The 23,922-nt window shown below is 37.0% G+C and overlaps 1 protein-coding gene across 1 annotated transcript; it reads right to left on the reverse strand.

Annotated features, from left to right (window-relative positions):
• Positions 1-16,608: 16,608 nt before the first annotated feature.
• LOC133754537 (syntenin-1) lies at positions 16,609-17,649 on the reverse strand. The gene has a single exon (XM_062184982.1). The coding sequence runs from the start codon at positions 17,618-17,620 to the stop codon at positions 16,724-16,726; it is 897 nt and encodes a 298-aa protein (XP_062040966.1). The 5' UTR covers positions 17,621-17,649; the 3' UTR covers positions 16,609-16,723.
• Positions 17,650-23,922: the final 6,273 nt, after the last annotated feature.

The following is a 23,922-nucleotide window of genomic DNA, read 5'->3' on the forward strand; positions in this document are numbered from 1 at the left end:
GGCAAGTCGATAAAATATCATCGATACATACAGAAATATCATGTTTGTTTGCCAGAGTTCCTCTAGCTTTCTCCCTAGAAAATACGAATATGTAGAGCTGGTGTCTCCATGTGGAACCAATTACTGTATCCAAGCTCAAAATAAAATATTCCCTGATAAAAAATACTCAAAACAATAAAATCCATTGTTAATATTTAGAAAACACAAACACAGAGGCTGTAGCAATATCTGGGATTGAGTTAGCCAAAACACAACCGGATATTTCTGGATTCTTCCAGTCATTTCCAGACAAAGTGGTGTGGGAATCGTTTGAAATGACTGAGAAAATCACAGTAAAAATGGTTTTGGAGAAAAGCAAAGTGTTTTCGTTAGGCAACTGCATAAAATGTCATCTATGCAAATGGAAATATCATCTTTTTTGCCGCAGATCCTCTAGCATTCGCCCTAGAAAATATGAATATGTAGAGATGGTGTCCTCATGATGAAGTAATTAGTGTTTCAACGGGACAACATTAAATCTTCCCTCATAAAAAAAATCAAAAGAATAAAGTCCATCGATAATATCCAGAAAACACAAACTCAGAGACTTTGACAATATTTCGGATTGAGTTAACCAAAACACAACCAGATATTTCTGGTTTAATCCAGTTATATCCGGACAAAGTTGTGTGGAATTCGTATGCAATGGACTGAGAAAATCACAGTAAAAATGGTTTTGGAGAAAAGCAAAGTCTTTTCGTTAGGCAAGTGCATAAAATGTCATCTATACAAACAGAAATATCATGTATGTTTGCCGCAATTCCTCTAGCTTTCTCCCGACAAAATAGGAATGTGTAGAGCTGGTGTTCCCAATATGAACCAATTTGTGTTTCAACGGTACAAAATTAAATGTTCCCTGATAAAAACTTTCAAAACAGTAAGTCCGTTGATAATATCCAGAAAACACAAACACCGAGTCTGTAGCAATATTTCGGATTGAGTTAGCCAAAACACAACCAGATATTTCTGGTTTCACCCAGTCATATCCGGATAAAGTTGTGTGGAATTCATATGCAGTTAACCGAGAAAATCACAGTAAAATGGTTTTGGAGAAAAGCAAAGTCTTTTCGTTAGGCAAGTGCATAAAATGTCATCGATACAAACAGAAATATCATAAATGTTTGTCGCAGTTCCTCTAGCGTTCTCCCAAGAAAATACTAATGTGTAGATCTGGTGTCTCCATGTGAAAACTATTAGTGTTTCCAAGCACAAAATTAAATGTTCCCTGAAAAAAAAACATTCAAAAAAATGAAGTCCGTGGATAATATCAGGAATGAACCAGCACAGAGGCTGTACCAATATTTTGGATTGAGTTAGCGAAATATAAGCAGATATTTCTGGTTTCATACAGTCACATGCGGACAAACTGGTGTGGAATTCGTATGCAATGGACCGAGAAAATCACAGTAAAATGGTTTTGGAGAAAAGCAAACTCTTCTCATTAGGCAAGTCGATAAAATATCATCGATACATACAGAAATATCATGTTTGTTTGCCAGAGTTCCTCTAGCTTTCTCCCTAGAAAATACGAATATGTAGAGCTGGTGTCTCCATGTGGAACCAATTACTGTATCCAAGCTCAAAATAAAATATTCCCTGATAAAAAATACTCAAAACAATAAAATCCATTGTTAATATTTAGAAAACACAAACACAGAGGCTGTAGCAATATCTGGGATTGAGTTAGCCAAAACACAACCGGATATTTCTGGATTCTTCCAGTCATTTCCAGACAAAGTGGTGTGGGAATCGTTTGAAATGACTGAGAAAATCACAGTAAAAATGGTTTTGGAGAAAAGCAAAGTGTTTTCGTTAGGCAACTGCATAAAATGTCATCTATACAAATGGAAATATCATCTTTTTTGCCGCAGATCCTCTAGCATTCGCCCTAGAAAATATGAATATGTAGAGCTGGTGTCCTCATGATGAAGTAATTAGTGTTTCAACGGGACAACATTAAATCTTCCCTCATAAAAAAAATCAAAAGAATAAAGTCCATCGATAATATCCAGAAAACACATACTCAGAGACTTTGACAATATTTCGGATTGAGTTAACCAAAACACAACCAGATATTTCTGGTTTAATCCAGTTATATCCGGACAAAGTTGTGTGGAATTCGTATGCAATGGACTGAGAAAATCACAGTAAAAATGGTTTTGGAGAAAAGCAAAGTCTTTACGTAAGGCAAGTGCATAAAATGTCATCTATACAAACAGAAATATCATGTTTGTTTGCCGCAGTTCCTCTAGCTTTTTCCCTAGAAAATACGAATGTGTAGAGCTGGTGTTCCCATGATGAAGCAATTAGTGTTTCAACGGAACAAAATGAAATGTTCCCTGATAAAAATATTCAAAACAATAAAGACCATCGATAATATCCAGAAAAAACAAACAAAGAATCTTTCACAATATTTCAGATTGAGTTAGCCAAAACACAACCGGATATTTCTGATTTCATCCAGTCATATCTGGACAAACTGGTGTGGAATTCGTATGCAATGGACCGAGAAAATCACAGTAAAAATGGTTTTGGAGAAAAGCAATGTCTTTTCATTAGGCAAGTGCATAAAATGTCATCTAGGCAAACAGAAATATCAAGTTTGCTTGCCGCAGTGCCTCTGCTTTCTCCCTAGAAAATACAAATGTGTAGAGCTGGTTTATTGATGTGGAACCAATTACTGTATCCAAACTCAAAAGAAAAAGTTGCCCGATAAAAAACATTCAAAACAATAAAGTCCATTGATAATATCCAGAAAACACAAACACAGAGGCTGTAGCAATATCTGGGATTGAGTTAGACAAAACAAAACCGGATATTTCCGGTTTCATCCAGTCATATCGGACAAACTGGTGTGGAATTCTTATGCAATGTACCGTGAAAATCACAGTAAAAATGGTTTTGGAGAAAAGCAAAGTCTTTTCGTTAGGCAAGTGCATAAAATGTCATCTACACATACATAAATATCATGTTTGCCACAGTTCATCTAGCTTTCTCCCAAAAAATACGAATGTGTAGAGCTGGTGTCCCCATAATGAACCAATTAGTGTTTCTACGGTACAAAATGAAATATTCCCTGAAAAAAATATTGAAAACAATAAAGTACATCGATAATATCATGAAAACACAAACACAGAGGCTTTCACAATATTTTGGATTGAGTTAGCCAAAACACAACCGGATATTTCCGGTTTCAACCAGTCATATCCAGACAAAGTGGTTTGGAATTCGTATGCAATGGATCGAGAAAATCACAGTAAAAATGGTTTTGGAGAAAAGCAAAGTCTTTTCGTTAGGCAAGTGCATACAATGTCATCTAGAAAAACAGAATTATGTTTGTTTGCAGCATTTCCTCTAGCTATCTCGTTAGAAATTATGAATGTGTAGAGCTGGTGTCTCCATTTGGAACTTAGTAGGGTTTCCATGCACAATATTAAATGTTCCCTAAAAAAACATTCAAAACAATAAAGTGCATGGATAATATCAGGAAAACACACACACAGAGGCTGTAGCAATATCTGGGATTGAGTTAGCCAAAACAAAACTAGATATTTCCGTTTTCATACAGTCATATCCGCAGAAACTGGTGTGGATTTCGTATGCAATGGAATGAGAAAATCACAGTAAAAATGGTTTGGAGAAAAGCAAAGTCTTTTCGTTAGGCAATAGCATAATATGTCATCTAGAGAAACAGAAATATCACGTTTGTTTGCCGCAGTTCCTCTAGTTTCTCCCTAGAAAATACGAATGTGTAGAGCTGGTGTCCCCAAATGGAACCAATTAGTGTTTCTACGGTACAAAATAAAATGTTCCCCGAAAAAAACAGTCAAAACAGTAAAGTCCATTGATAATATCCGGAAAACACAAACACAGAGTCTGTAGCAATATATGTGATTGAGTTAGCCAAAACACAAACGGATATTTCTGGTTTCATCCAGTCATATGCCGAGAAAGTAGTTTGGAATTCATATGCAATTGACCGAGAAAATCACTTTAAAAATCATTTTGGAGAAAAGCAAAGTCTTTTCATTAGGCAAGTGCATAAAATGCCATCTATACAAAAGAAATATCATGTTTGTTTGCCACAGTTCCTCGAGCTTTCTCCCTAAAAACACAAATGTGTAGAGCTGGTGTCCCCATGATGAACCATTTAGTGTTTAACGGTACAAAATGAAATGTTCCCTAATAAAAAATTCAAAATCATAAAGTCCATCGATAATATCCAGAATACACAAACACAGAGGCTTTCACAATATTTCGGATTGAGTTAGCCAAAACACAACCTGATATTTCTGGTTTCATCCAGTCATATCCGGACAAAATCATGTGTAATTCATACGCAGTGGGCTGAGAAAATCAGAGTACAAATGGTTTTGGAGAAAAGTGATGACTTTTCATTAGGGAAGTGCATAAAATGTCATCCATACAAACAGAAATATAATCTTTGTTTGCCGCATTTCCTCTAGCTTTCTCCCTAGAAAACACAAATGTGTAGAGCTGGTGTCTCCATGTGGAAACAATTAGTGATTCCAAGCACAAAATGAAATGTTCCCTCATAAAAAAACATTCAAAACAATAAGTCTGTGGATAATATTAGGAATACACAAACACAGAGGCTGTAGCAATATCTGGAATTGAGTTAGCCAAAACACAAATGGATATTTCCGGTTTCCTCCAGTCATATCCGGAGAAACCGTTGTGGAATTCGTATGCAGTGGACCGAGAAAATCAGAGTACAAATGGTTTTGGAGAAAAGCAAAGTCTTTTCGTTAGGCAAGTGCATAAAATGTCATCTATACAAACAGAATTATCATGTTTGTTTGACGCAGTTCCTCTAGCTTTCTCCCTAGATAATATGAATGTGTAGAGCTGGTGTTAACATGAAGAACGAATTAATGTTACTACGGTACAAAATGAAATGTTCCCTGATAAAAACATTCAAAACAATAAAGTCCATTGATAATATCCAGTAAAGCTAAACAAAGAGGCTTTCACAATATTTCGGATTGAGTTAGCCAAAACACAACCAAATATTTCTGGTTTCATCCAGTCATATACGCACAAACTGGTGTGGAATTCGTAAGCAATGGACCAAGAAAATCACAGTGCAAATGGTTTTGGAGAAAAGCAAAGAGTTTACTTTACAAGTGCATAAAATGTCATCTATACAAACATATATCTCGTTTATTTGCCACAGTTCCTCTAGCTTTCTCCCTAGAAAATACGAATGTGTACAGCTGGTGTCTCCTTGGTGAAACAATTAGTGATTCCAAGCACAAAATGAAATGTTCCCTGATAAAAAAAAACACTCAAAACAATAAAGTCTGTGGATAATATCAGGAATAAACAAACACAGAGTCTGTAGCAATATCTGGGATTGAGTTAGCCAAAACACAAATGGATATTTCTGCTTACATCCAGTCATATCCGGAGACACTGGTGTGGAATTCGTATGCAATGGACCGATAAAATCACAGTACAAATGGTTTTGGAGAAAAGCAAAGTCTTTTCGTTAGGCAAGTGCAAAAAATGCCATCTATACAAACAGAAATATCATGTTTGTTTGCCGCAGTTCCTCTAGGTTTCCCCTAGAAATACAAATGTGTAGAGCTGGTGTCCCCATGATGAACCAATTAGTGTTTCAACGGTACAAAATGAAATGTTACCTAATAAAAAATTCAAAACCATAAAGTCCATCGATAACATCCAGAATACACAAACAGAGAGTCTTTCACAATATTTCGGATTGAGTTAGCCAAAACACAACCTGATATTTCTGGTTTCATCCAGTCATATCCGGACAAAGTGGTGTGGAATTCGTATCCAATGGACCGAGAAAATCACAGTACAAATGATTTTGGAGAAAAGCAATGTCTTTTCATTAGGCAAGTACATAAAATGTCATCTATACAAACAGAAATATCATGTATGTTTGTCACAGTTCCTCTAGCTTTCTCCCTATAAAATACGAATGTGTAGAGCTGGTGTCTCCTTGTGGAAACAATTAGTGATTAAAAGCACAAAATTAAATGTTCCCTGGTAAAAAAAATTTCAAAAGAATAAAGTCCGTGGGTAATATCACAAATACACAAACACAGAGGGTGTAGCAATATCTGGAATTGAGTTAGGCAAAACAAAAACGGTTATTTCCGGTTTTCTCCAGTCATATCCGGAGAAACTAGTGTGGAATTCATATGCAATGGAACGAGAAAATCACAATACAAATGTTGCTGGAGAAAAGTCTTTTGCTTAGGCAAGTGCATAAAATGTCATCTATACAAACAGAAATATCATGTTTGTTTGTAATTTCCTATACCTTTCACACTAGAAAATAAAAATATGTAGAGCTGGTTTCTGCATGTGGAACCAATTACTGTATCCAAGCTCAAAATAAAATGTTCCCAGATAAAAAAACTTTCAAAACAATATAGTCCATTGTTAATATCCATAAAACAGATACATAGAGGCTGTAGCAATACCTGGGATTGAGTTAGCCAAAACACAACCGGATATTTCTAGTTTCATCCAGTCATATCTGGACAAAGTGGTGTGGAATTCGTATGCAATGGATCGAGAAAATCACAGTAAAAATGGTTTTGGAGAAAAGCAAAGTCTTTTCGTTAGGCAAGTGCATAAAATGTCAACTATAGAAACAGAAATATCATATTTGTTTGCGGCAGTTCCTCTAGCTTTCTATCTATAAAATACGAATATGTAGGGCTGGTGTCTTCATGTGGAACCAATTACTGTATCCAAGCTCAAAATAAAATGCTCCCCGATAAAACAAAAAACTTTCAAAACAATAAAGTGCATCGATAATATCCAGAAAACACAAACACAGAGGCTGTAGCAATATCTGGCATTAGTTTAATAAAAAAAAAAAAACGGATATTTCAGGTGTCATCCAGTCATATCCGGACAAACTGTTGTGGAATTCGGATACAATGAACTGAGAAATCACATTAAAAACGGTTTTGGAGGAAAGCAATGTCTTTTCGTTAGGCAGGTAGATAAAATATCTTCGATATAAACAGAAATATCATGTTTGTTTTCCGCAGTTCCTCTAGCTTTCTCCCTGGAAAATACGAATGTGTAGAGCTGGTGTCTCCATGTGGAAACAATTAGTGTTTCCAAGCACAAAATTAAATATTCCCTGATAAAAAAAATTCAAAACAATAAAGTCCATGGATAATATCAGGAATACACAAAACAGAGGCTGTAGCAATATCTGGGATTGAGTTAGCCAAAACACAAACGGATATTTCCGTAATCATCCAGTCATATCCGGACAAACTGGTGTGGAATTCGTATGCAATGGACCGAGAAAATCACAGTAAAAATGGTTTTGGAGACACGCAAAATCTTTTCGTTAGGCAAGTGCATAAAATGTCATCTATACAAACAATAACATCATGTTTGTTTCCCCCAGTTCCTCTAGCTTTCTCCCTAGAAAATACGAATGTGTAGAGCTGGTGTCCCCATGATGAACCAATTAGTGTTTCAACGGTACAAAATTAAATGTTCCCTGATAAAAACATTCAAAACAATAAAGTCCATCGATAATATCCAGAAAACACAAACACAGAAGCTTTCACTGTATTTCGGATTGAGTTAGCCAAAACACAACCGGATATTTCTGGTTTAATCCAGTCATATCCGGACAAAGTGGTTTAGAATTCGTATGCAATGGAGCAAGAAAAGCAGAGTAATAATGGTTTTGGAGAAAAGCAAAGTCTTTTCGTTAGGCAAGTGCATAAAATGTCATCTACAGAAACAGAAATATCATGTTTGTTTGCCGCAGTTTCACTAGCTTTCTCGCTAGAACATACGAATGTGTAGAGCTGGTGTCCCCATGATGAACCAATTAGTATTTCTACAGTAAAATTAAATATTCCCTGATAAAAAACATTCAAAACAATAAAGGCTGTGGATAATATCAGGAATGCACAAACACAGAGGCTGTAGCAATATCTGGGATTGAGTTAACCAAAACAAAACCGGATATTTCCAGTTTCATCCAGTCATATCCGGACAAAGTGGTGTGGAATTTGTATGCAATGGACCGAGAAAATCACAGTAAAAATGGTTTTGGGGAAAAGCAAAGTCTTTTCATTAGGCAAGTACATAAAATGTCATCTATAGAAACAGAAATATCATGTTTGTTTGCCGCAATTCCTCTCGCTTTCTCCCTAGAAAATACGAATGTGTAGAGTTTGTGTTCCCCTGATGAATCAATTAGTGTTTCAACGGTACAAAATTAAATGTTCCCTGAAAAAAACATTCAAAACAATAAGTCCTTTGATACTATCCAGAAAACACAAACTCGGTGGCTGTAGCAATATCTGGGATTGAGTTAGCCAAAACAAAACCGGATATTTCTGGTTTCATCCAGTCATATCCGGACAAATGGTGTGGAATTCGTATGCAATGGACTGAGAAAATCACAGTAAAAATGCGTTTGGAGAAAAGCAAAGCGTTTTTGTTAGGCAAGTGTATAAAATGTCATCTATACAAACAGAAATATCATGTTTGTATGCCGCAGTTCCTCTAGCTTTCTCCCTAGAAAATATGAATGTGTAGAGCTGGTGTACCCATGATGAACCAAATAGTGTTTCTACGGTACAAAATTAAATATTCCCTGCTAAAAACATTCAAAATAATAAAGTCCATCATAATATCCAGAAAACACAAACACAGAGGCTTTCACAGTATTTCGGTTTGAGTTAGCCAAAACACAGCCAGATATTTCTGGTTTCATCCAGGCATATCCGGACAAAGTGGTGTGGAATTCATATGCATTGGACCAACAAAATCACAGTAAAAATTGTTTTGGAGAAAAGCAAAGTCTTTACATTAGACAAGTGCATAAAATCTCATCGATACAAACAAAAATATCATGTTTGTTTGCTGCAGTTCCTCTAGCTTTCTCCCTAGAAAATACGAATGTGTAGAGCTGGTGTCTCCATGTGGAAACAATTAGTGTTTCGCAGCACAAAATTAAATGTTCCCTGAAAAAAAAACATTCAAAACAATAAAGTCTGTGGATAATATCAGGAATACACAAACACAGAGGCGGTAACAATAGCTGGGATTGAGTTAGCCAAAACACAACTGGATATTTCCGGTTTCATCCAGCCATATCCGGAGAAAGTGGTGTGGAATTCATATGCAATGGACCGAGGAAATTACAGTAAAAATGGTTTTGGAAAAAAACAAAGTCTTTTCGTTAGGCAAGTGAATAAAATGTCATCTATACAAACAGAAAGATCATTTTTGTTTGCAGCAGTTCCTCTAGCATTCTCCCTAGAAAATACGAATGTGTAGAGCTGGTGTTGCATTATGAACCTATTTGTGATTCAATGGTACAAAATTAAATGTTCCCTGATAAAAACATTCAAAACAATAAGTTCCTCGATAATATCCAGAAAACACAAACACAGAGGATGTAGCAATATTTCGGATTGAGTTAGCCAAAACACAACCTGATATTTCTGCTTTCATCCAGTCATATCCGGAGAGACTGGTGTGGAATTCGTATGCAATGGACCGAGATAATCACAGTAAAATTGGTTTTGGAGAAAAGCAAAGTCTTTTTGTTAGGTAAGTGCATAAAATGTCATCTATACAAACAGAAATATCATGTTTGTTTGCCGCAGTTCCTCTAGGTTTCTCCGTAGAATATACGAATGTGTAGAACTGGTGTCTCCATGTGGAACCAATTACTGTATCCCAGCTCAAAATAAAATGTTCCCCAATAAAAACATTCAAAACAATAAAGTCTGTTGATAATATCCAGAAAACACAAACACAGAGGCTGTAGCAATATCTGGGATTGAGTTAGCCAAAACAAAACCGGATATTTCCGGTTTCATCCAGTCATATCCGGACAAAGTGGTGTGGAATTCGAATGCCATGGACCTTGAAATTCAGAGTAAAAATGGTTTTGGAGAAAAGCAAATTTTTTTCGTTAGGCAAGTGCATAAAATGTCAACCATACAAAAATTAATATCATGTTTGTTTGCTGCAGTTCCTTTAGCTTTCTCCCTAGAAAATAAGAAAATGTAGAGCTGGTGTTCCCATAATGAACCAATTAGTTTTTCCACGGTACAAAATTAAATGTTCCATGATAAAAACCTTCAAAACAATAAGTCCCTCGATAATATCCAGAAAACAGAAACACAGAGGCTTTCATAATATTTTGTATTGAGTTAGCCAAAACACAACCGGATATTTCTGGTTTCATCCAGTCATATCCGGACAAACTGGTGAGGAATTCGTATGCAATGGACCGAGAAAATCACAGTAAAAATGGTTTTGGATAAAAGCAAAGTCTTTTCGTTAGGCAAGTGCATAATATGTTATCTATACAAACAGAAATAGTATGTTTGAGTGCCGCAGTTCCTCTAGCTTTCTCCGCAGAAAATACGAATGTGTAGAGCTGGTGTCTCCTTGTGGAACGAATTAGTGTTTCTACGGTACAAAACTAAATATTCCCCGATAAAAAACACTCAAAACAATCAAGTCTGTGGATAATATCAGGAATACACAAACACAGAGGAGGTAACAATATCTGGGATTGAGTTAGCCAAAACAAAATAGGATATTTCTGGTTTCATCCAATCATATCCGGACAAAGTGGTATGGAATTCGTATGCAATGGACCGAGAAAATCACAGTAAAAATGGTTTTGGAGAAAAGCAAAGTCTTTACATTAGACAAGTGCATAAAATGTCATCTAGACAAACAGAAATATCATGTTTGTTTGCCGCAGTTCCTCTATCTTTCTCCCTAGAAAATACGAATGCCTAGAGCTGGTGTTTCCATGATGAAGTAATTAGTGTTTCAATGGTACAAAATGAAATGTTCCCTGATAAAAACATTCAAAACAATAAAGACCATCGATAATATCCAAAAAAAAAAAAAAAAAAAGCAAACACAGAGGCTTTCACAACATTTCGGATTGAGTTAGCAAAAGCACAACCGGATATTTCTGTTTAAATCCAGTCATATCCGGACACACTGGTGTGGAATCCCTATGCAATGGAAGGAAAAAATCACAGTAAAAATGGTTTTGGAGAAAAGCAAAATCTTTTCGTTAGGCAATTGCAGAAAATGTCATCGATACAAACAGATATATAATGTTTATTTGCCACAGTTCCTCTAGCTTTCTCCCTGGAAAATACGAATGTGTAGAGCTGGTGTATCCATATGGAACGAATTAGTGTTTCAACGGTACAAAATGAAATGTTCCCTGATAAAAACATTGAAAACAATAAAGACCATCGATAATATCCAGAAAAAACAAACACAGAGGCTTTCACAATAATTCGGATTGAGTTAGCAAAGCACAACGGGATATTTCTGTTTTCATCCAGTCATATCCAGAAAAACTGGTGAGGAATTCGTGTGCAATGGACCAAGAAAATCACAGTAAAAATGGTTTTGGAGAAAAGTAAAGTCTTTTCATTAGGCAAGTGCATAAAATGTCATCTACATAAACAGAAATATCATGTTTATTTGCCTCAGTTCATCTAGCTTTCTCCGTAGAAAAAACAAATGTGTAGAGCTGGTGTCTCCATGTGGAACCTATTAGAGTTTCCAACCACTAAATTAAATGTTCCCTGATAAAAAAACATTCAAAACAATAAAGTCCGTGGATAATATCAGGAATACACCAACACAGAATCTGTAACAATATCTGGGATTGAGTTAGCCTAAACAAAACCGGAGATTTCAGGTTTCACACAGTCATATCCGGACAGTGTGGAATTCGTATGCAATGGCCTGAGAAAATCACAGTGCAAACGGTTTTGAGAAAAGCAAAGTCTTTTCGTTAGGCAAGTGCATAAAATGTCATCTATACAAACATATATCAGGTTTGTTTGCCGCAGTTCCTCTAGCTTTCTCTGTAGAAAATATGAATGTGTAGATCTGGTGTCTCCATTTGGAACCAATTAGAGTTGCCAAGCACTAAATTAAATATTCCCTAATAAAAATATTCAAAACAATAAAGCCCGTGGATAATATCAGGAATACACAAACACAGAGGCAGTAACAATATCTGGCGTTGAGTTAACCAAAACACAACCGGATATTTCTGGTTTCATCCAGTCATATCCGCACAAACTGGTGTGGAATTCGTATGCAATGGACCGAGAAAATCACTGTGAAAATGGTTTTGAAGAAAAGCAAAGTCTTTTCATTAGGAAAGTGCATAAAAAGTCATCGATACAAACAGAAATATAATGTTTCTTTGTCGCGATTCTTCTAGCTTTCTCCCTAGAAAATACGAATGATTAGAGCTGGTGTCTCCATGTGGAACCAAATAGTGTTTCCAAGCACAAAATTAAAAGTTCCCTGATAAAAACATTCAAAACAATAAAGTCCGGGGATAATATCAGGAATACACAAACACAGAGGCTGTAGCAATATCTGGGATTGAGTTAGCCAAAACAAAACCGGATATTTCCAGTATCATCCAGTCATATCCGGACAAACTGGTGTGGAATTTGTATGCAATGGCCCGAGAAAATCACAGTAAAAATGGTTTTGGAGAAAAGCAAAGTCTTTTCGTTAGGCAAGTGCATAAAATGTCACCGATACAAACAGAAATATCATGTATGTTTGCAGCAGTTCCTCTAGCTTTGTCCCTAGAAAATACGAATGTGTAGAGCTGGTGTCTGCATGTGGAACCAAATAGTGTTTCCAAGCACAAAATTAAAAGTTCCCTGATAAAAACATTCAAAACAATAAAGTCCGTGGATAATATCAGGAATACACAAACACAGAGGCTGTAGCAATATCTGGGATTGAGTTAGCCAAAACAAAACCGGATATTTCCGAGATCATCCAGTCATATCCGGACAAACTGGTGTGGAATTTGTATGCAATGGCCCGAGAAAATCATAGTAAAAATGGTTTTGGAGAAAAGCAAAGTCTTTTCGTTAGGCAAGTGCATAAAATGTCACCGATACAAACAGAAATATCATGTATGTTTGCAGCAGTTCCTCTAGCTTTGTCCCTAGAAAATACGAATGTGTAGAGCTGGTGTCTGCATGTGGAACCAAATAGTGTTTCCAAGCACAAAATTAAAAGTTCCCTGATAAAAACATTCAAAACAATAAAGTCCGTGGATAATATCAGGAATACACACATACAGAGGCTGTCGCAATATCTTGGATTGAGTTAGCCAACACAAAACTGGATATTTCCGGTTTTATCCAGTCATATCCAGACAAACTGTTGTGGTAATCCTATGCCATGGACCGAGAAAATCACAGTAAAAATGGTTTTGGAGAAAAGCAAAGTCTTTTCGTTAGGCAAGTGTATGAAATGTCATCTACACAAACAGAAATATGATGTTTGTTTGCCGCAGTTCCTCTAGCTTTCTCTGTTGAAAATACGAATGTGTAGAGCTGGTGTCCCCATGATGAACCAATTAGTGTTTCTATGGTACAAAATTAAATGTTCCCTGATAAAAACATTCAAAACAATAAACTCCATTGATAATATCCAGAAAACACAAACATAGAGGCTGTAGCAATATTTTGGTTTGAGTTAGCCAAAACACAACCGGATATTTCTGGTTTCATCCAGTCATATCTGGAAAACGTGGTGTGGAATTCGTTTGCAATGGAACGAGAAAATCACAATGAAAATGGTTTTGGAGAACAGCAACATATTTTCGTTAGGCAAGTGCATAAAATGTCATCTAGACAAACAGAAATATCATGCTTCTTTGCCGCAGTTCCTCTAGCTTTCTCCCTAGAAAATACGAATGTGTCGAGATGGTGTCTCCATGTGGAACCAATTAGTGTTTCCAAGCACAAAATTAAATGTTCCCTGACAAATAACTTTGAAAAAAATAAAGTTCCTCGATAATATCAGGAAAACACAAACACAGAGGCTGGCGCAAAATCTGGGATTGAGTCAGCCAACACAAAACCGGATATTTCCGGTTTCATGCAGTCATATCTGGACAAACTGTTGTGTAATTCCTATGCAATGGACCGAGGAAATCAAAGTAAACATGGTTTTGGAGAAAAGCAAAGTCGTTTCGTTTGGCAAGTGCATGAAATGTCATCTACACAAACATAAATATCATGTATGTTTGCCGCAGTTCCTCTAGCTTTCTCCCAAGAAAATACGAATGTGTAGAGCTGGTGTCCCCATGATGAACCTATTAGTGTTTCTACGGTACAAAATTATATGTTCCCTGATAAAAACATTCAAAACAATAAAGTCCATTGATAATATCCAGAAAACACAAACACAGAGGTTGTTAGCAATATTTCGGACTTAGTAAGCCAAAACACAACCGGATATTTCTGGTTTCAGTCAGCATATCCGGAGAAAGTCGTGTGGAATTCATATGGAATGGATCGAGAAAATCACAGTAAAAATGGTTTTGGAGAAAAGCAAAGTCTTTTCGTTAGGCAAGTGCATAAAATGTCATCGATACAAACAGAAATATCCTGTTTGTTTGCCGCAGTTCCTCTAGCTTTCTCCTTAGAAAATACAAATATGTAGAGCTGGTGTCTCCATGTGGAACCAATTGGTGTTTCCAAGCACAAAATTAAATGTTCCCTGATAGAAAACATTCAAAACAATAAAGTCCGTGGATAATATCCGGAAAACACAAACACAGAGGCTGTAGCAATATCTGGGATTGAGTTAGCCAAATCACAACTGGTTATATCCGGTTTCATCCAGTCATATCCGCAAAAACTGGTGTGGAATTTGTATGTAATGGACCGAGAAAATCACTGTGAAAATGGTTTTAAAGAAAAGCAAAGTGTTTTCGTTAGGCAAGTGCATAAAATGTCACGTATAAAAACAGAAATATCATGTTTGTTTGCCGCAGTTCCTCGAGCTTTCTCCCTACAAAATACAAATGTGTAGAGCTGGTGTCTACATGTGGAACCAATTAGTGTTTCCCAAAACAAAATTAAATGTTCCCTGATAAAAACATTCAAAACAATAAAGTCCATCGATAATATCTGGAAAACACAAACACAGAGGCTGTCGCAACATGTGGGATTGAGTTAGCCAAAACACAGGCTGATATTTCTGGTTTCATCCAGTCGTATCCTGACAAAGTGGTGTGGAACTCGTATGCAATTGACACAGACAATCACAGTAAAAATGGTAGTGGAGAAAAGCAAAGTGTTTCCATTTAGCAAGTGCATAAAATGTCACCTATACAAACAGAAATATCATGTTTGTTTGCCGCAGTTCATCTAGCTTTCTCCCTAGAAAATACGAATGTGTAGAGCTGGTGTCTCCATGTGGAACCAATTAGTGTTTCCAAGCACAAAATTAAATGTTCCCTGAGAAAAAACATTCAAAATAATAAAGTCTGTCCATAATATCCAGAAGACACAAACACAGAGGCTGTCGCAACATGTGGGATTGAGTTAGCCAAAATACAACCGGATATTTCTGGTTGCATGCAGTCATATCCGGACAAAGTGGTGTGGAATTCATATGCAATGGACCAAGAAAATCACAGTACAAATGGTTTTGGAGAAAAGCAAAGTCTTTACATTAGGCAAGTGCATAACATGTCATCTATACAAATCGAAATATCATGTTTGTTTTCCGCACTTCCTTTTTTTTTTCACTTTATACATGTTTAATTAGGATAGGCATAAACCAAAACAGAAAAAAAAAAAATAAAGTGTCACTGTCACTTTGTTTGCAGGCAAGAGTCAGGAAATAGAACAAATTACCAGGAAAACATTTTTCCTAAGTAGGTAGGTTACATAATTTTAACATTCAGATGGCAAAATTAGTATTATTCTACTTAATCTACAAATGAAATAGTTCATCCTGTTTCGTATAAGAAATTTTACATTAAATATATAGCGCTTTGTTTCTCAGGAAGCAGTACTGGCAACTTGGAGAAGATATTTCTGTTACGTGATGACTAGAAAATGTCAAATACAACCAAGCAGCTATGCTATAGCTCAGAAAGTACTATTAACCTCTTTTGGGCTAGTGCACATTTCAGTTTAATACAGAACTACATCTTGAGTTTTAGGAAGGCAGCAATAATTATATTTTGGCTTTTGTTCTAGAGCTTAGCATAGTTAAGGCGACAGTTGAAGCATATTAGTGAAGGTAGTTAAAATTTAATGACAATCATCATAATCTCTTATAACCTACATAAACTGTATAATGCTTACATGGAATGAAACCAGCATTACCTAATTGGTGTTTACATACATACAGAGGGAGAAAAAAACCTACCAAAGGCCATCACTCTAAATGTACTATCACGTACTTGTTAAAAATGCAAATATACCATAGAACTAAAATGACGTGAAGAGCACTACTCATTACCTAGAAGAAAGGTAACTGGTTCTCATACAAAGCTAAGCTGGCATCAATCACCCTCGTCACAATGGCTTAGAAAAGCATCAGGTTTCCAGTAGAGAAACTATTCTAGGAAAGTCAGTCAATCTTGTGAAAGTTTCACAGCTGTAAAACCAGGCTAAGACTACAACGACCGTGAAATCTGAGGAGATCAGATGAACCAGTAGATTCCCAGCCATAATGTGAGACGGGAAGGTCCTCATGCAGCATATGCTCCCTGGCTCCGGGAAAGCTTCGTGTGCATAATACAGAAGTAGTTGAGAAAGGAAACTGGAGACGCTCAGCTGTTTCCATTGTGTCCTAACTGTTAAACTTCAGGGATGGTGTGATCCATCAGGCTTTTCATAATGCTTGGCGCCATCCGTTTAATAATATGTTCAAAGATAAAAGCAGGCATGATTGTGACGGTAACTACAGTCCCAGATGTTGATAGTATGTCTGCAATTTGAGAGTCCTTCAATCCAATGACGTTCTGGCCGTTGATCTCACAGATGTTATGTTCCGTGAGAAGACCGTTTCTGGCTGCAGAACTATCTTTCACTATGGATGTTACTTTCCCATTTTTAAAGATAAAGCCAACGTTTCCAGTACTGTCCTTATGCATAGTAATTGTCCGCTCAAAAGGCCTGTCACGAATGGTCATTGTGATCTTCTCTCCAAAAGCCTGTTTGAGCACCTTGTGAGCTTTATCAGAGCTCCAGCCTGCACAGTTTTCGCCATTGATCTGGAGTACCTGGTCGCCAAATCTCAAACCAACCAATGAGGCTGGAGAATTTGCCTGGACTAGCTGAACAAATATACCATTATCTATTGATTTAAGCCTGAGTCCAATTTTTCCATCTTGATCCTTACATAAAATGACTTCACGAATCCCTTGTTTAATTTCTGCTCTGCGAATCCCAACATCATTTCCAGTTACAGGAGCCACCATATAGTTCATACTGGAAGGTCTTGCTACCAACTGCCCCTGAAGTGGTGCTCCAGAGACCATCACCAGATTTGCATGTATTTCTTCTTCATTTAAACTCAGGCCCATGTATTGAGACAGTTCCGGATACAGTTTAGGATAAAGATTTCCATCTTGAGAGATGGGAGCAGAAGCTTCTGACAAAATTGCTGGGTTGGCAGGGTTTGCAGAAAAAGCAGTCTGAGCCTGAATTACTTTGTCTACCTTCAAGTCTTCAAGAGATGGATAGAGAGACATTTTTCCTGATTTATCTAGACCACAAGGACTCGCTCCCCGCTGCCACCGCCTCGAATACAGCTAGCGACTTCCGAGACCCGAGAAAAGGAGAGCAGCACGCGCGTGAGGACCGCCCACCAGGCGCATCACAGCACCACCCCCCCTGTGTTTTCCTCACTTCCTCTAGCTTTCTCCCTAGAAAATATGAATGTGTGGAGCTGGTGTCTCCATGTGGAAGCTGTTAGTGTTTCCAAGCACAAAATTAAATGTTCCCTTAAAAAAAAAATTCAAAACAATAAAGTTTGCCAATAATATCCAGAAAACACAAACACAGAGGCTGTCGCAATATGTGTGATTGAGTTAGCCAAAACACAACTGGATATTTCTGGTTTCATCGAGTCATATCCATACAAAGTGGTGTGGAATTCGTATACAATGGACACAAACAATCACAGTAAAAATGGTTTTGAAGAAAAGCAAAGTCTTTCCGTTAGGCAAGTGCATGAAATGTCATCTATACAAACAGAAATATCATGTGTTTCCTGCAGTTCCTTGAGCTTTCTCCCTACAAAATACAAATGTGTAGAGCTGTTATCTCCATGTGGAGTCAACTAGTGTTTCCCAGCACAAAATTAAATGTTCCTTGATAATAAACATTCAATAAAATAAAGTCCGTCGATAATATCCAGAAAACACAAACACAGTGGCTCTCGCAAAATGTGGCATTGAGTGAGCCGAAACACAACCGGATATTTCTGGTTTCATCCAGTCATATCCGGACAAAGTGGTGTGGAATTTGTATACAATACACACAATCACAGTAAAAATGGTTTTGGAGAAAAGCAAAGTCTTTTCGTAAGGCAAGTGCATAAAATGTCACCTACACAAACAGAAATACCATGTTTGTTTGACGCAGTTCCTCTAGCTTTCTCCCTATAAAATACGAATATATAGAGCTGGTGTATCCATGTGGAACCAATTAGTGTTTCCAAGCACAAAATTCAATGTTCCCTGATAAAAAACATTTAAATCAATAAAGTCCGTGGATAATATCCAGAAAACACAAACACAGAGGCTGTCGCAAGATGTGGGATTGAGGTAGGCAAAACACAATTGGATATTTCTGGTTTCATCCAGTCATATATGGACAAAGTGGTGTGGAATTCATATGCAATGGACACAGACAATCGCAGTAAAAATGGTATTGGAGAAAAGCAAAGTGTTTCTGTTAGGCAAGTGTATAAAATGTCATCTATACAAACAGAAATATCATGTTTGTTTGCCGCAGTTCCTCTTGCTTTCTCCCTAGAAAATACGAATGTGCAGAGTCGGTGTCTCCATGTGGAACCAATTAGTGTATCCAAGCACAAAATTAAATGTTTCCTTATAAAAAACACTTAAAATAATAAAGTTCCTCGATAATATCCAGAAAACACAAACACAGAGGCTGTCGCAATATGTGGGATTCAGTTAGCCAAAACACAACCGGATATTTCTGGTTTCATCCTATCATGTCCTGACAAAGTTGTGTGGAATTCATATGCAATGGACTGGGAACATCACAGTAAAAATGGTTTTGAAGAAAAGCAAAGTTTTTCGTTACGCACGTGCATAAAATGTCACCTATCCAAACAGAAATATCAGGTTTGCTTGCTGTAGTTACTCTAGCTTTCTCCCTAGACAATACGAATGTGTAGAGCTGGTGTCTCCATGTGGAACCAATTAGTGTTTCCAAGCACAAAATTCAATGTTCCCTTATAAAAAACTTTTAAAACAATAAAGTCCGTCGATAATATCCAGAAAATACAAACACAGAGACTGTCGCAACATGTGGGATTTTGTTAGCCAAAACACAAACGGATATTTCTGGTTTCATCCAGTCATATCCTGAAAAAGTGATGTGGAATTTGTATGCAATCAACCGGGAACATCACAGTAAAAAAGTTTTTGAAGAAAAGCAAAGTATTTCCGTCAGGCAAATGCATAAAATGTCACCTATACAAACGGAAATATCATGTTGTTTGCCGCAGTTCCTCTTGCTTTGTCCCTACAAAATACGAATGTGCAGAGCTGGTGTCTCCATGTGGAACCAAATAGTGTTTCCAAGCAGAAAATTAAATGTTCCTTGATAAAAAACATCCAATAAAATAAAGTCGTCGATAAAATCCAGAAAACACAAACACAGTGGCTCTCGCAAAATGTGGGATTGAGTTAGCCAAAACACAACTGGATATTTCTGGTTTCATCCAGTCATATCCTGACAAACTGGTATGGAATTCCTATGCAATGGACCGAGAAAAGCACAGTAAAATGGTTTGGAGAAAAGCAAAGTCTATTCATTTGGCAAGTGCATAAAACGTCATCTATTCAAACAGAAATATCATGTTTGTTTGCCACAGTTCCTTCAGTTTTCTCCCTAGAAAATATGAATGTGTAGAGCTGGTTCTCCATGTGGAACCAAATAGTGTTTCTACGGACAAAATTAAATGTTCCCTGATAAAAACATTCAAAACAATAAAGCCTGTCGATAATATCCAGAAAATATTATCACAGTGCCTGTAGCAATATCTGGGATTGAGTTAGCCAAAACACAACCAGATAATTCTGGTTTCGTCCAGTCATATCTGTACAAAGTGGTGTGGAATTCGTATGCAATGGACCGAATAAATCACAGTAAAATGGTTTTGGAGAAAAGCAAAGTCTATTCATTGGGCAAGTGCATAAAATGTCATCTATACAAACAGAAATATCATGTTTGTTTGCCGCAGTTCCTCTAGCTTTCTCCCTAGAAAATACGAATGTGTAGAGCTGGTGAACCAAGTGGAGTCAAGTAGTGATTCTACAGTATAATATTAAATGTTCCATGATAAAAAACATTCAAAACAAAAAGTCCGTTGATAATATCCGGAAAACACAACCACAGAGGCTGTAGCAGTATCTGGGATTGAGTTAGCCGAAACACAACCGGATATTTCTGTTTTCATCCAGTCATATCCTGACAAACTGGTATGGAATTCCTATGCAATGGACCGAGAAAATCACAGTAAAATGGTTTGGAGAAAAGCAAAGTCTATTCGTTTGGCAAGTGCATAAAACGTCATAAAACGTTTGAGTTAGCCAAAACACAACCGGATATTTCTGGTTTCATCCAGGCATATCTGGACAATGCGGTGAGGAATTTGTATGCAATTGACCGAGAAAATCACAGTAAAATGGTTTTGGAGAAAAGCAAATTCTTTTCTTTAGGCAAGTGCATAGAATGTCATCTATACAAAGAGTAATATCATGTTTGTTTGCTGCAATTCCTCTAGCTTTCTTCCTAGAAAATATGAATGTGTAGAGCTGGTGTCTGCATGTCGTACCAATTAGTGTTTCTATGAGGGAAAAATAAATGTTTCCTGATAAAAACAATCAAAACAATAAAGTCCATTAATAATATCCGGAAAACAAAAACACAGATGGTGTCGCAATATCTGGGATTTAGTTAGCCAAAACACAACGGGATATTTCTGGGTTCATCCAGTCATATCCGGACAAATTGGGGTAGAATTCATAAACAATAGACTGAAAAATCACAGTAAATACGGTTTTGGAGAAAAGCAAAGTCTTTTCTTTTTTTTTTATTTTTGACAGGCAGAGTGGACAGGGAGAGAGAGACAGAGAGAAAGGTCTTCTGTTTGCCGTTGGTTCACCCTCCAATGGCCGCCGCGGTAGTGCGCAGCGGCCGGCACACCGCACTTTTCTGATGGCAGGAGCCAGGTGCTTGTCCTGGTCTCCCATGGGGTGCAGAGCCCAAACACTTGGGCCATCCTCCACTGCACTCCCTGGCCACAGCAGAGAGCTGGCCTGGAAGAGGGGCAACCGGGACAGGATCGGTGCTCCGACCGGGACTAGAACCCGGTGTGCTGGCGCCACAAGGCGGAGGATTAGCCTGTTGAGCCACGGCGCCCGCCAGCAAAGTCTTTTCATTAAGCAAGTGCATAAAATGTCATCTATACAAACAGAAATATCATGTTTCTTTGGACAGTTCCTCTAGCTTTCTCCCTAGAAAACACGAATGTGTAGAGATTGTATCTCCATGTGGAACCAATTAGTGTTTCAAGCAAAAAATTAAATGTTCACTGATAAAAAACATTCAAAATGATAAAGACCATCGATATTATCCAGAAAACACAAACACAGAGGCTGTCACAATATCTGGGACTGAGTTAGACAAAACACAACCGGATATTTCTGGTTTCATCCATGCATATCCGGACAAAGTGGTATTGAATTCATATACAATGGATCGAGAAAATCACAGTAAAAATTATTTTTCAGAAAAGCAAAGTCTTTCCTTAGGCAAGTGCATAAAATGTCATGTATGCAAACAGATATATCATGATTGTTTGCAGCAGTTCCTCTAGCTTTCTCCCTAGAAAAGACGAATATGTACTGCTGGTGACTCTATGTGGAACCAATTAGAGTTTCTGAGCAGAAAATTAAATGTTCCCTTGTAAAAAACATTCAAAACAATAATTCCATCAATAATATCCAGAAACACAAACACAGATGCTTTCACAATATTTCGGATTCAGTTAACCGAAACACAACCGGATATTTTGGTTTAATTCAGTCATATCTGGAGAAAGTCGTGTGCAATTCGCATGCCATGTACCAATAAAATCAGAGTAAAAATGGTTTTGGAGAAAAGCAAAGTCTTTTCGGTAGGCAAGTGTATAAAATGTTATCTATTCAAACAGAAATATCATTTTTGTTTGCCATAGTTCCTCTAGATTTCTCCCTAGAGAATACGAATTTGCAGAGCTGGTGTCTCCATGTGGAACCAACTAGTGTTTCTATGGTACAAAATTAAATGTTCCCTGAGAAAAAACATTCAAAACAATAAAGTCTGTCGATGATATCCGGAAAATATTATCACAGAGCCTGTAGCAATATCTGGGATTGTGTTAGCCAAAAACACAACCGGATATTTCTGGTTTCATCCAGGCATATCCGGACAAACTTGTGTGGAATTCGTATGCAATGGACTGAGAAAATCACAGTAAAAATCGTTTTGGAGAAAAGCAAAGTCTATTCATTGGGCAAGTGCTTAAAATGTCATCTATACAAACAGAAATATCATGTGTGTTTGCCACAGTTCATCTAGCTTTCTTCCTAGAAAATATGAATGTGTAGAGCTGGTGTCTCCATGTGGAACCAATTAGTGTTTCTATGGTACAAAATTAAGCGTTCCCTTATAAAAACATTCAAAACAATAAAGTCCATTAATAATATCCAGAAAACACAAACACAGATGCTGTTTCGATATCTGGGATTGAGTTAGCCAAAACTCAACCGGATATTACTGGATTAATCCAGTCATATCTGGACAAAGTGGTGTGGAATTCGTATATAATGGACTGAAAAATCACAGTAAAAACGGTTTTGGAGAAAAGCAAATTCTTTTCTTTAGACAAGTGCATAAAATGTCATCTTACAAACAGTAATATCATGTTCCTTGCCGCATTACCTCTAGCTTTCTCCCTAGAAAATAAGAATGTGTAGAGCTGGTGTCTCAATGTGGAATCAAGTGTTTCCCAGCACAAAATTACATGTTCTCTGATAAACAACATTCAAAACTATAAAGTCCATCAATAATATCCAGAAAACAAAAAACACAGAAGCTTTCACAATATTTCGGATTGAGTTAGTAAAACACAACCGGATATTTCTGGTTTCATCCACTCATACCCAGACAAAGTGGCATGGAATTCGTATGCAATGGACTGATAAAATCAGAGTAGAAATGGTTTTGGAGAAAAGCAAAGTCTTTTCATTAGGCAAGTGCATAAAATGTCATCGATACAAACAGAAATATCATGTTTGTTTACCACAGATCCTCTAGCTTTCTCCCCAGAAAATACGAATGTGTAGAGCTGGTGTCCCCAGGATGAACCAATTAGTGTTTCTACGGTACAAAATGAAATCCTCCATGATAAAAACATTCAAAACAGTAAACTCCATCGATAATATCCAGAAAAAACAAACACAGAGGCTTTCACAATATTTCGGATTGAGTAAGCCAAAACACAACCGGATATTTCTGGTTTCATCCAGTGATATCCAGACAAAGTGGTTTTGAATTCTTATGCAATGGACCGAGAAAATCATAGTAAAAATGGTTTTGGAGAAAAACAAAGTCTTTTCATTAGGCAAGTGGATAAAATGTCAGCTAAACAAACAGAAATATCATGTTTGTTTGTCAGTTCCCCTACCTTTCTTCCTAGAAAATACGAATATGTAGAGCTGGTGTCTCCATGTGGAACCAATTACTGCATCGA

Source organism: Lepus europaeus, unplaced genomic scaffold (assembly GCF_033115175.1).
Source record: "Lepus europaeus isolate LE1 unplaced genomic scaffold, mLepTim1.pri SCAFFOLD_152, whole genome shotgun sequence".
In the NCBI taxonomy this organism is placed as follows: Eukaryota; Metazoa; Chordata; class Mammalia; order Lagomorpha; family Leporidae; genus Lepus; species Lepus europaeus.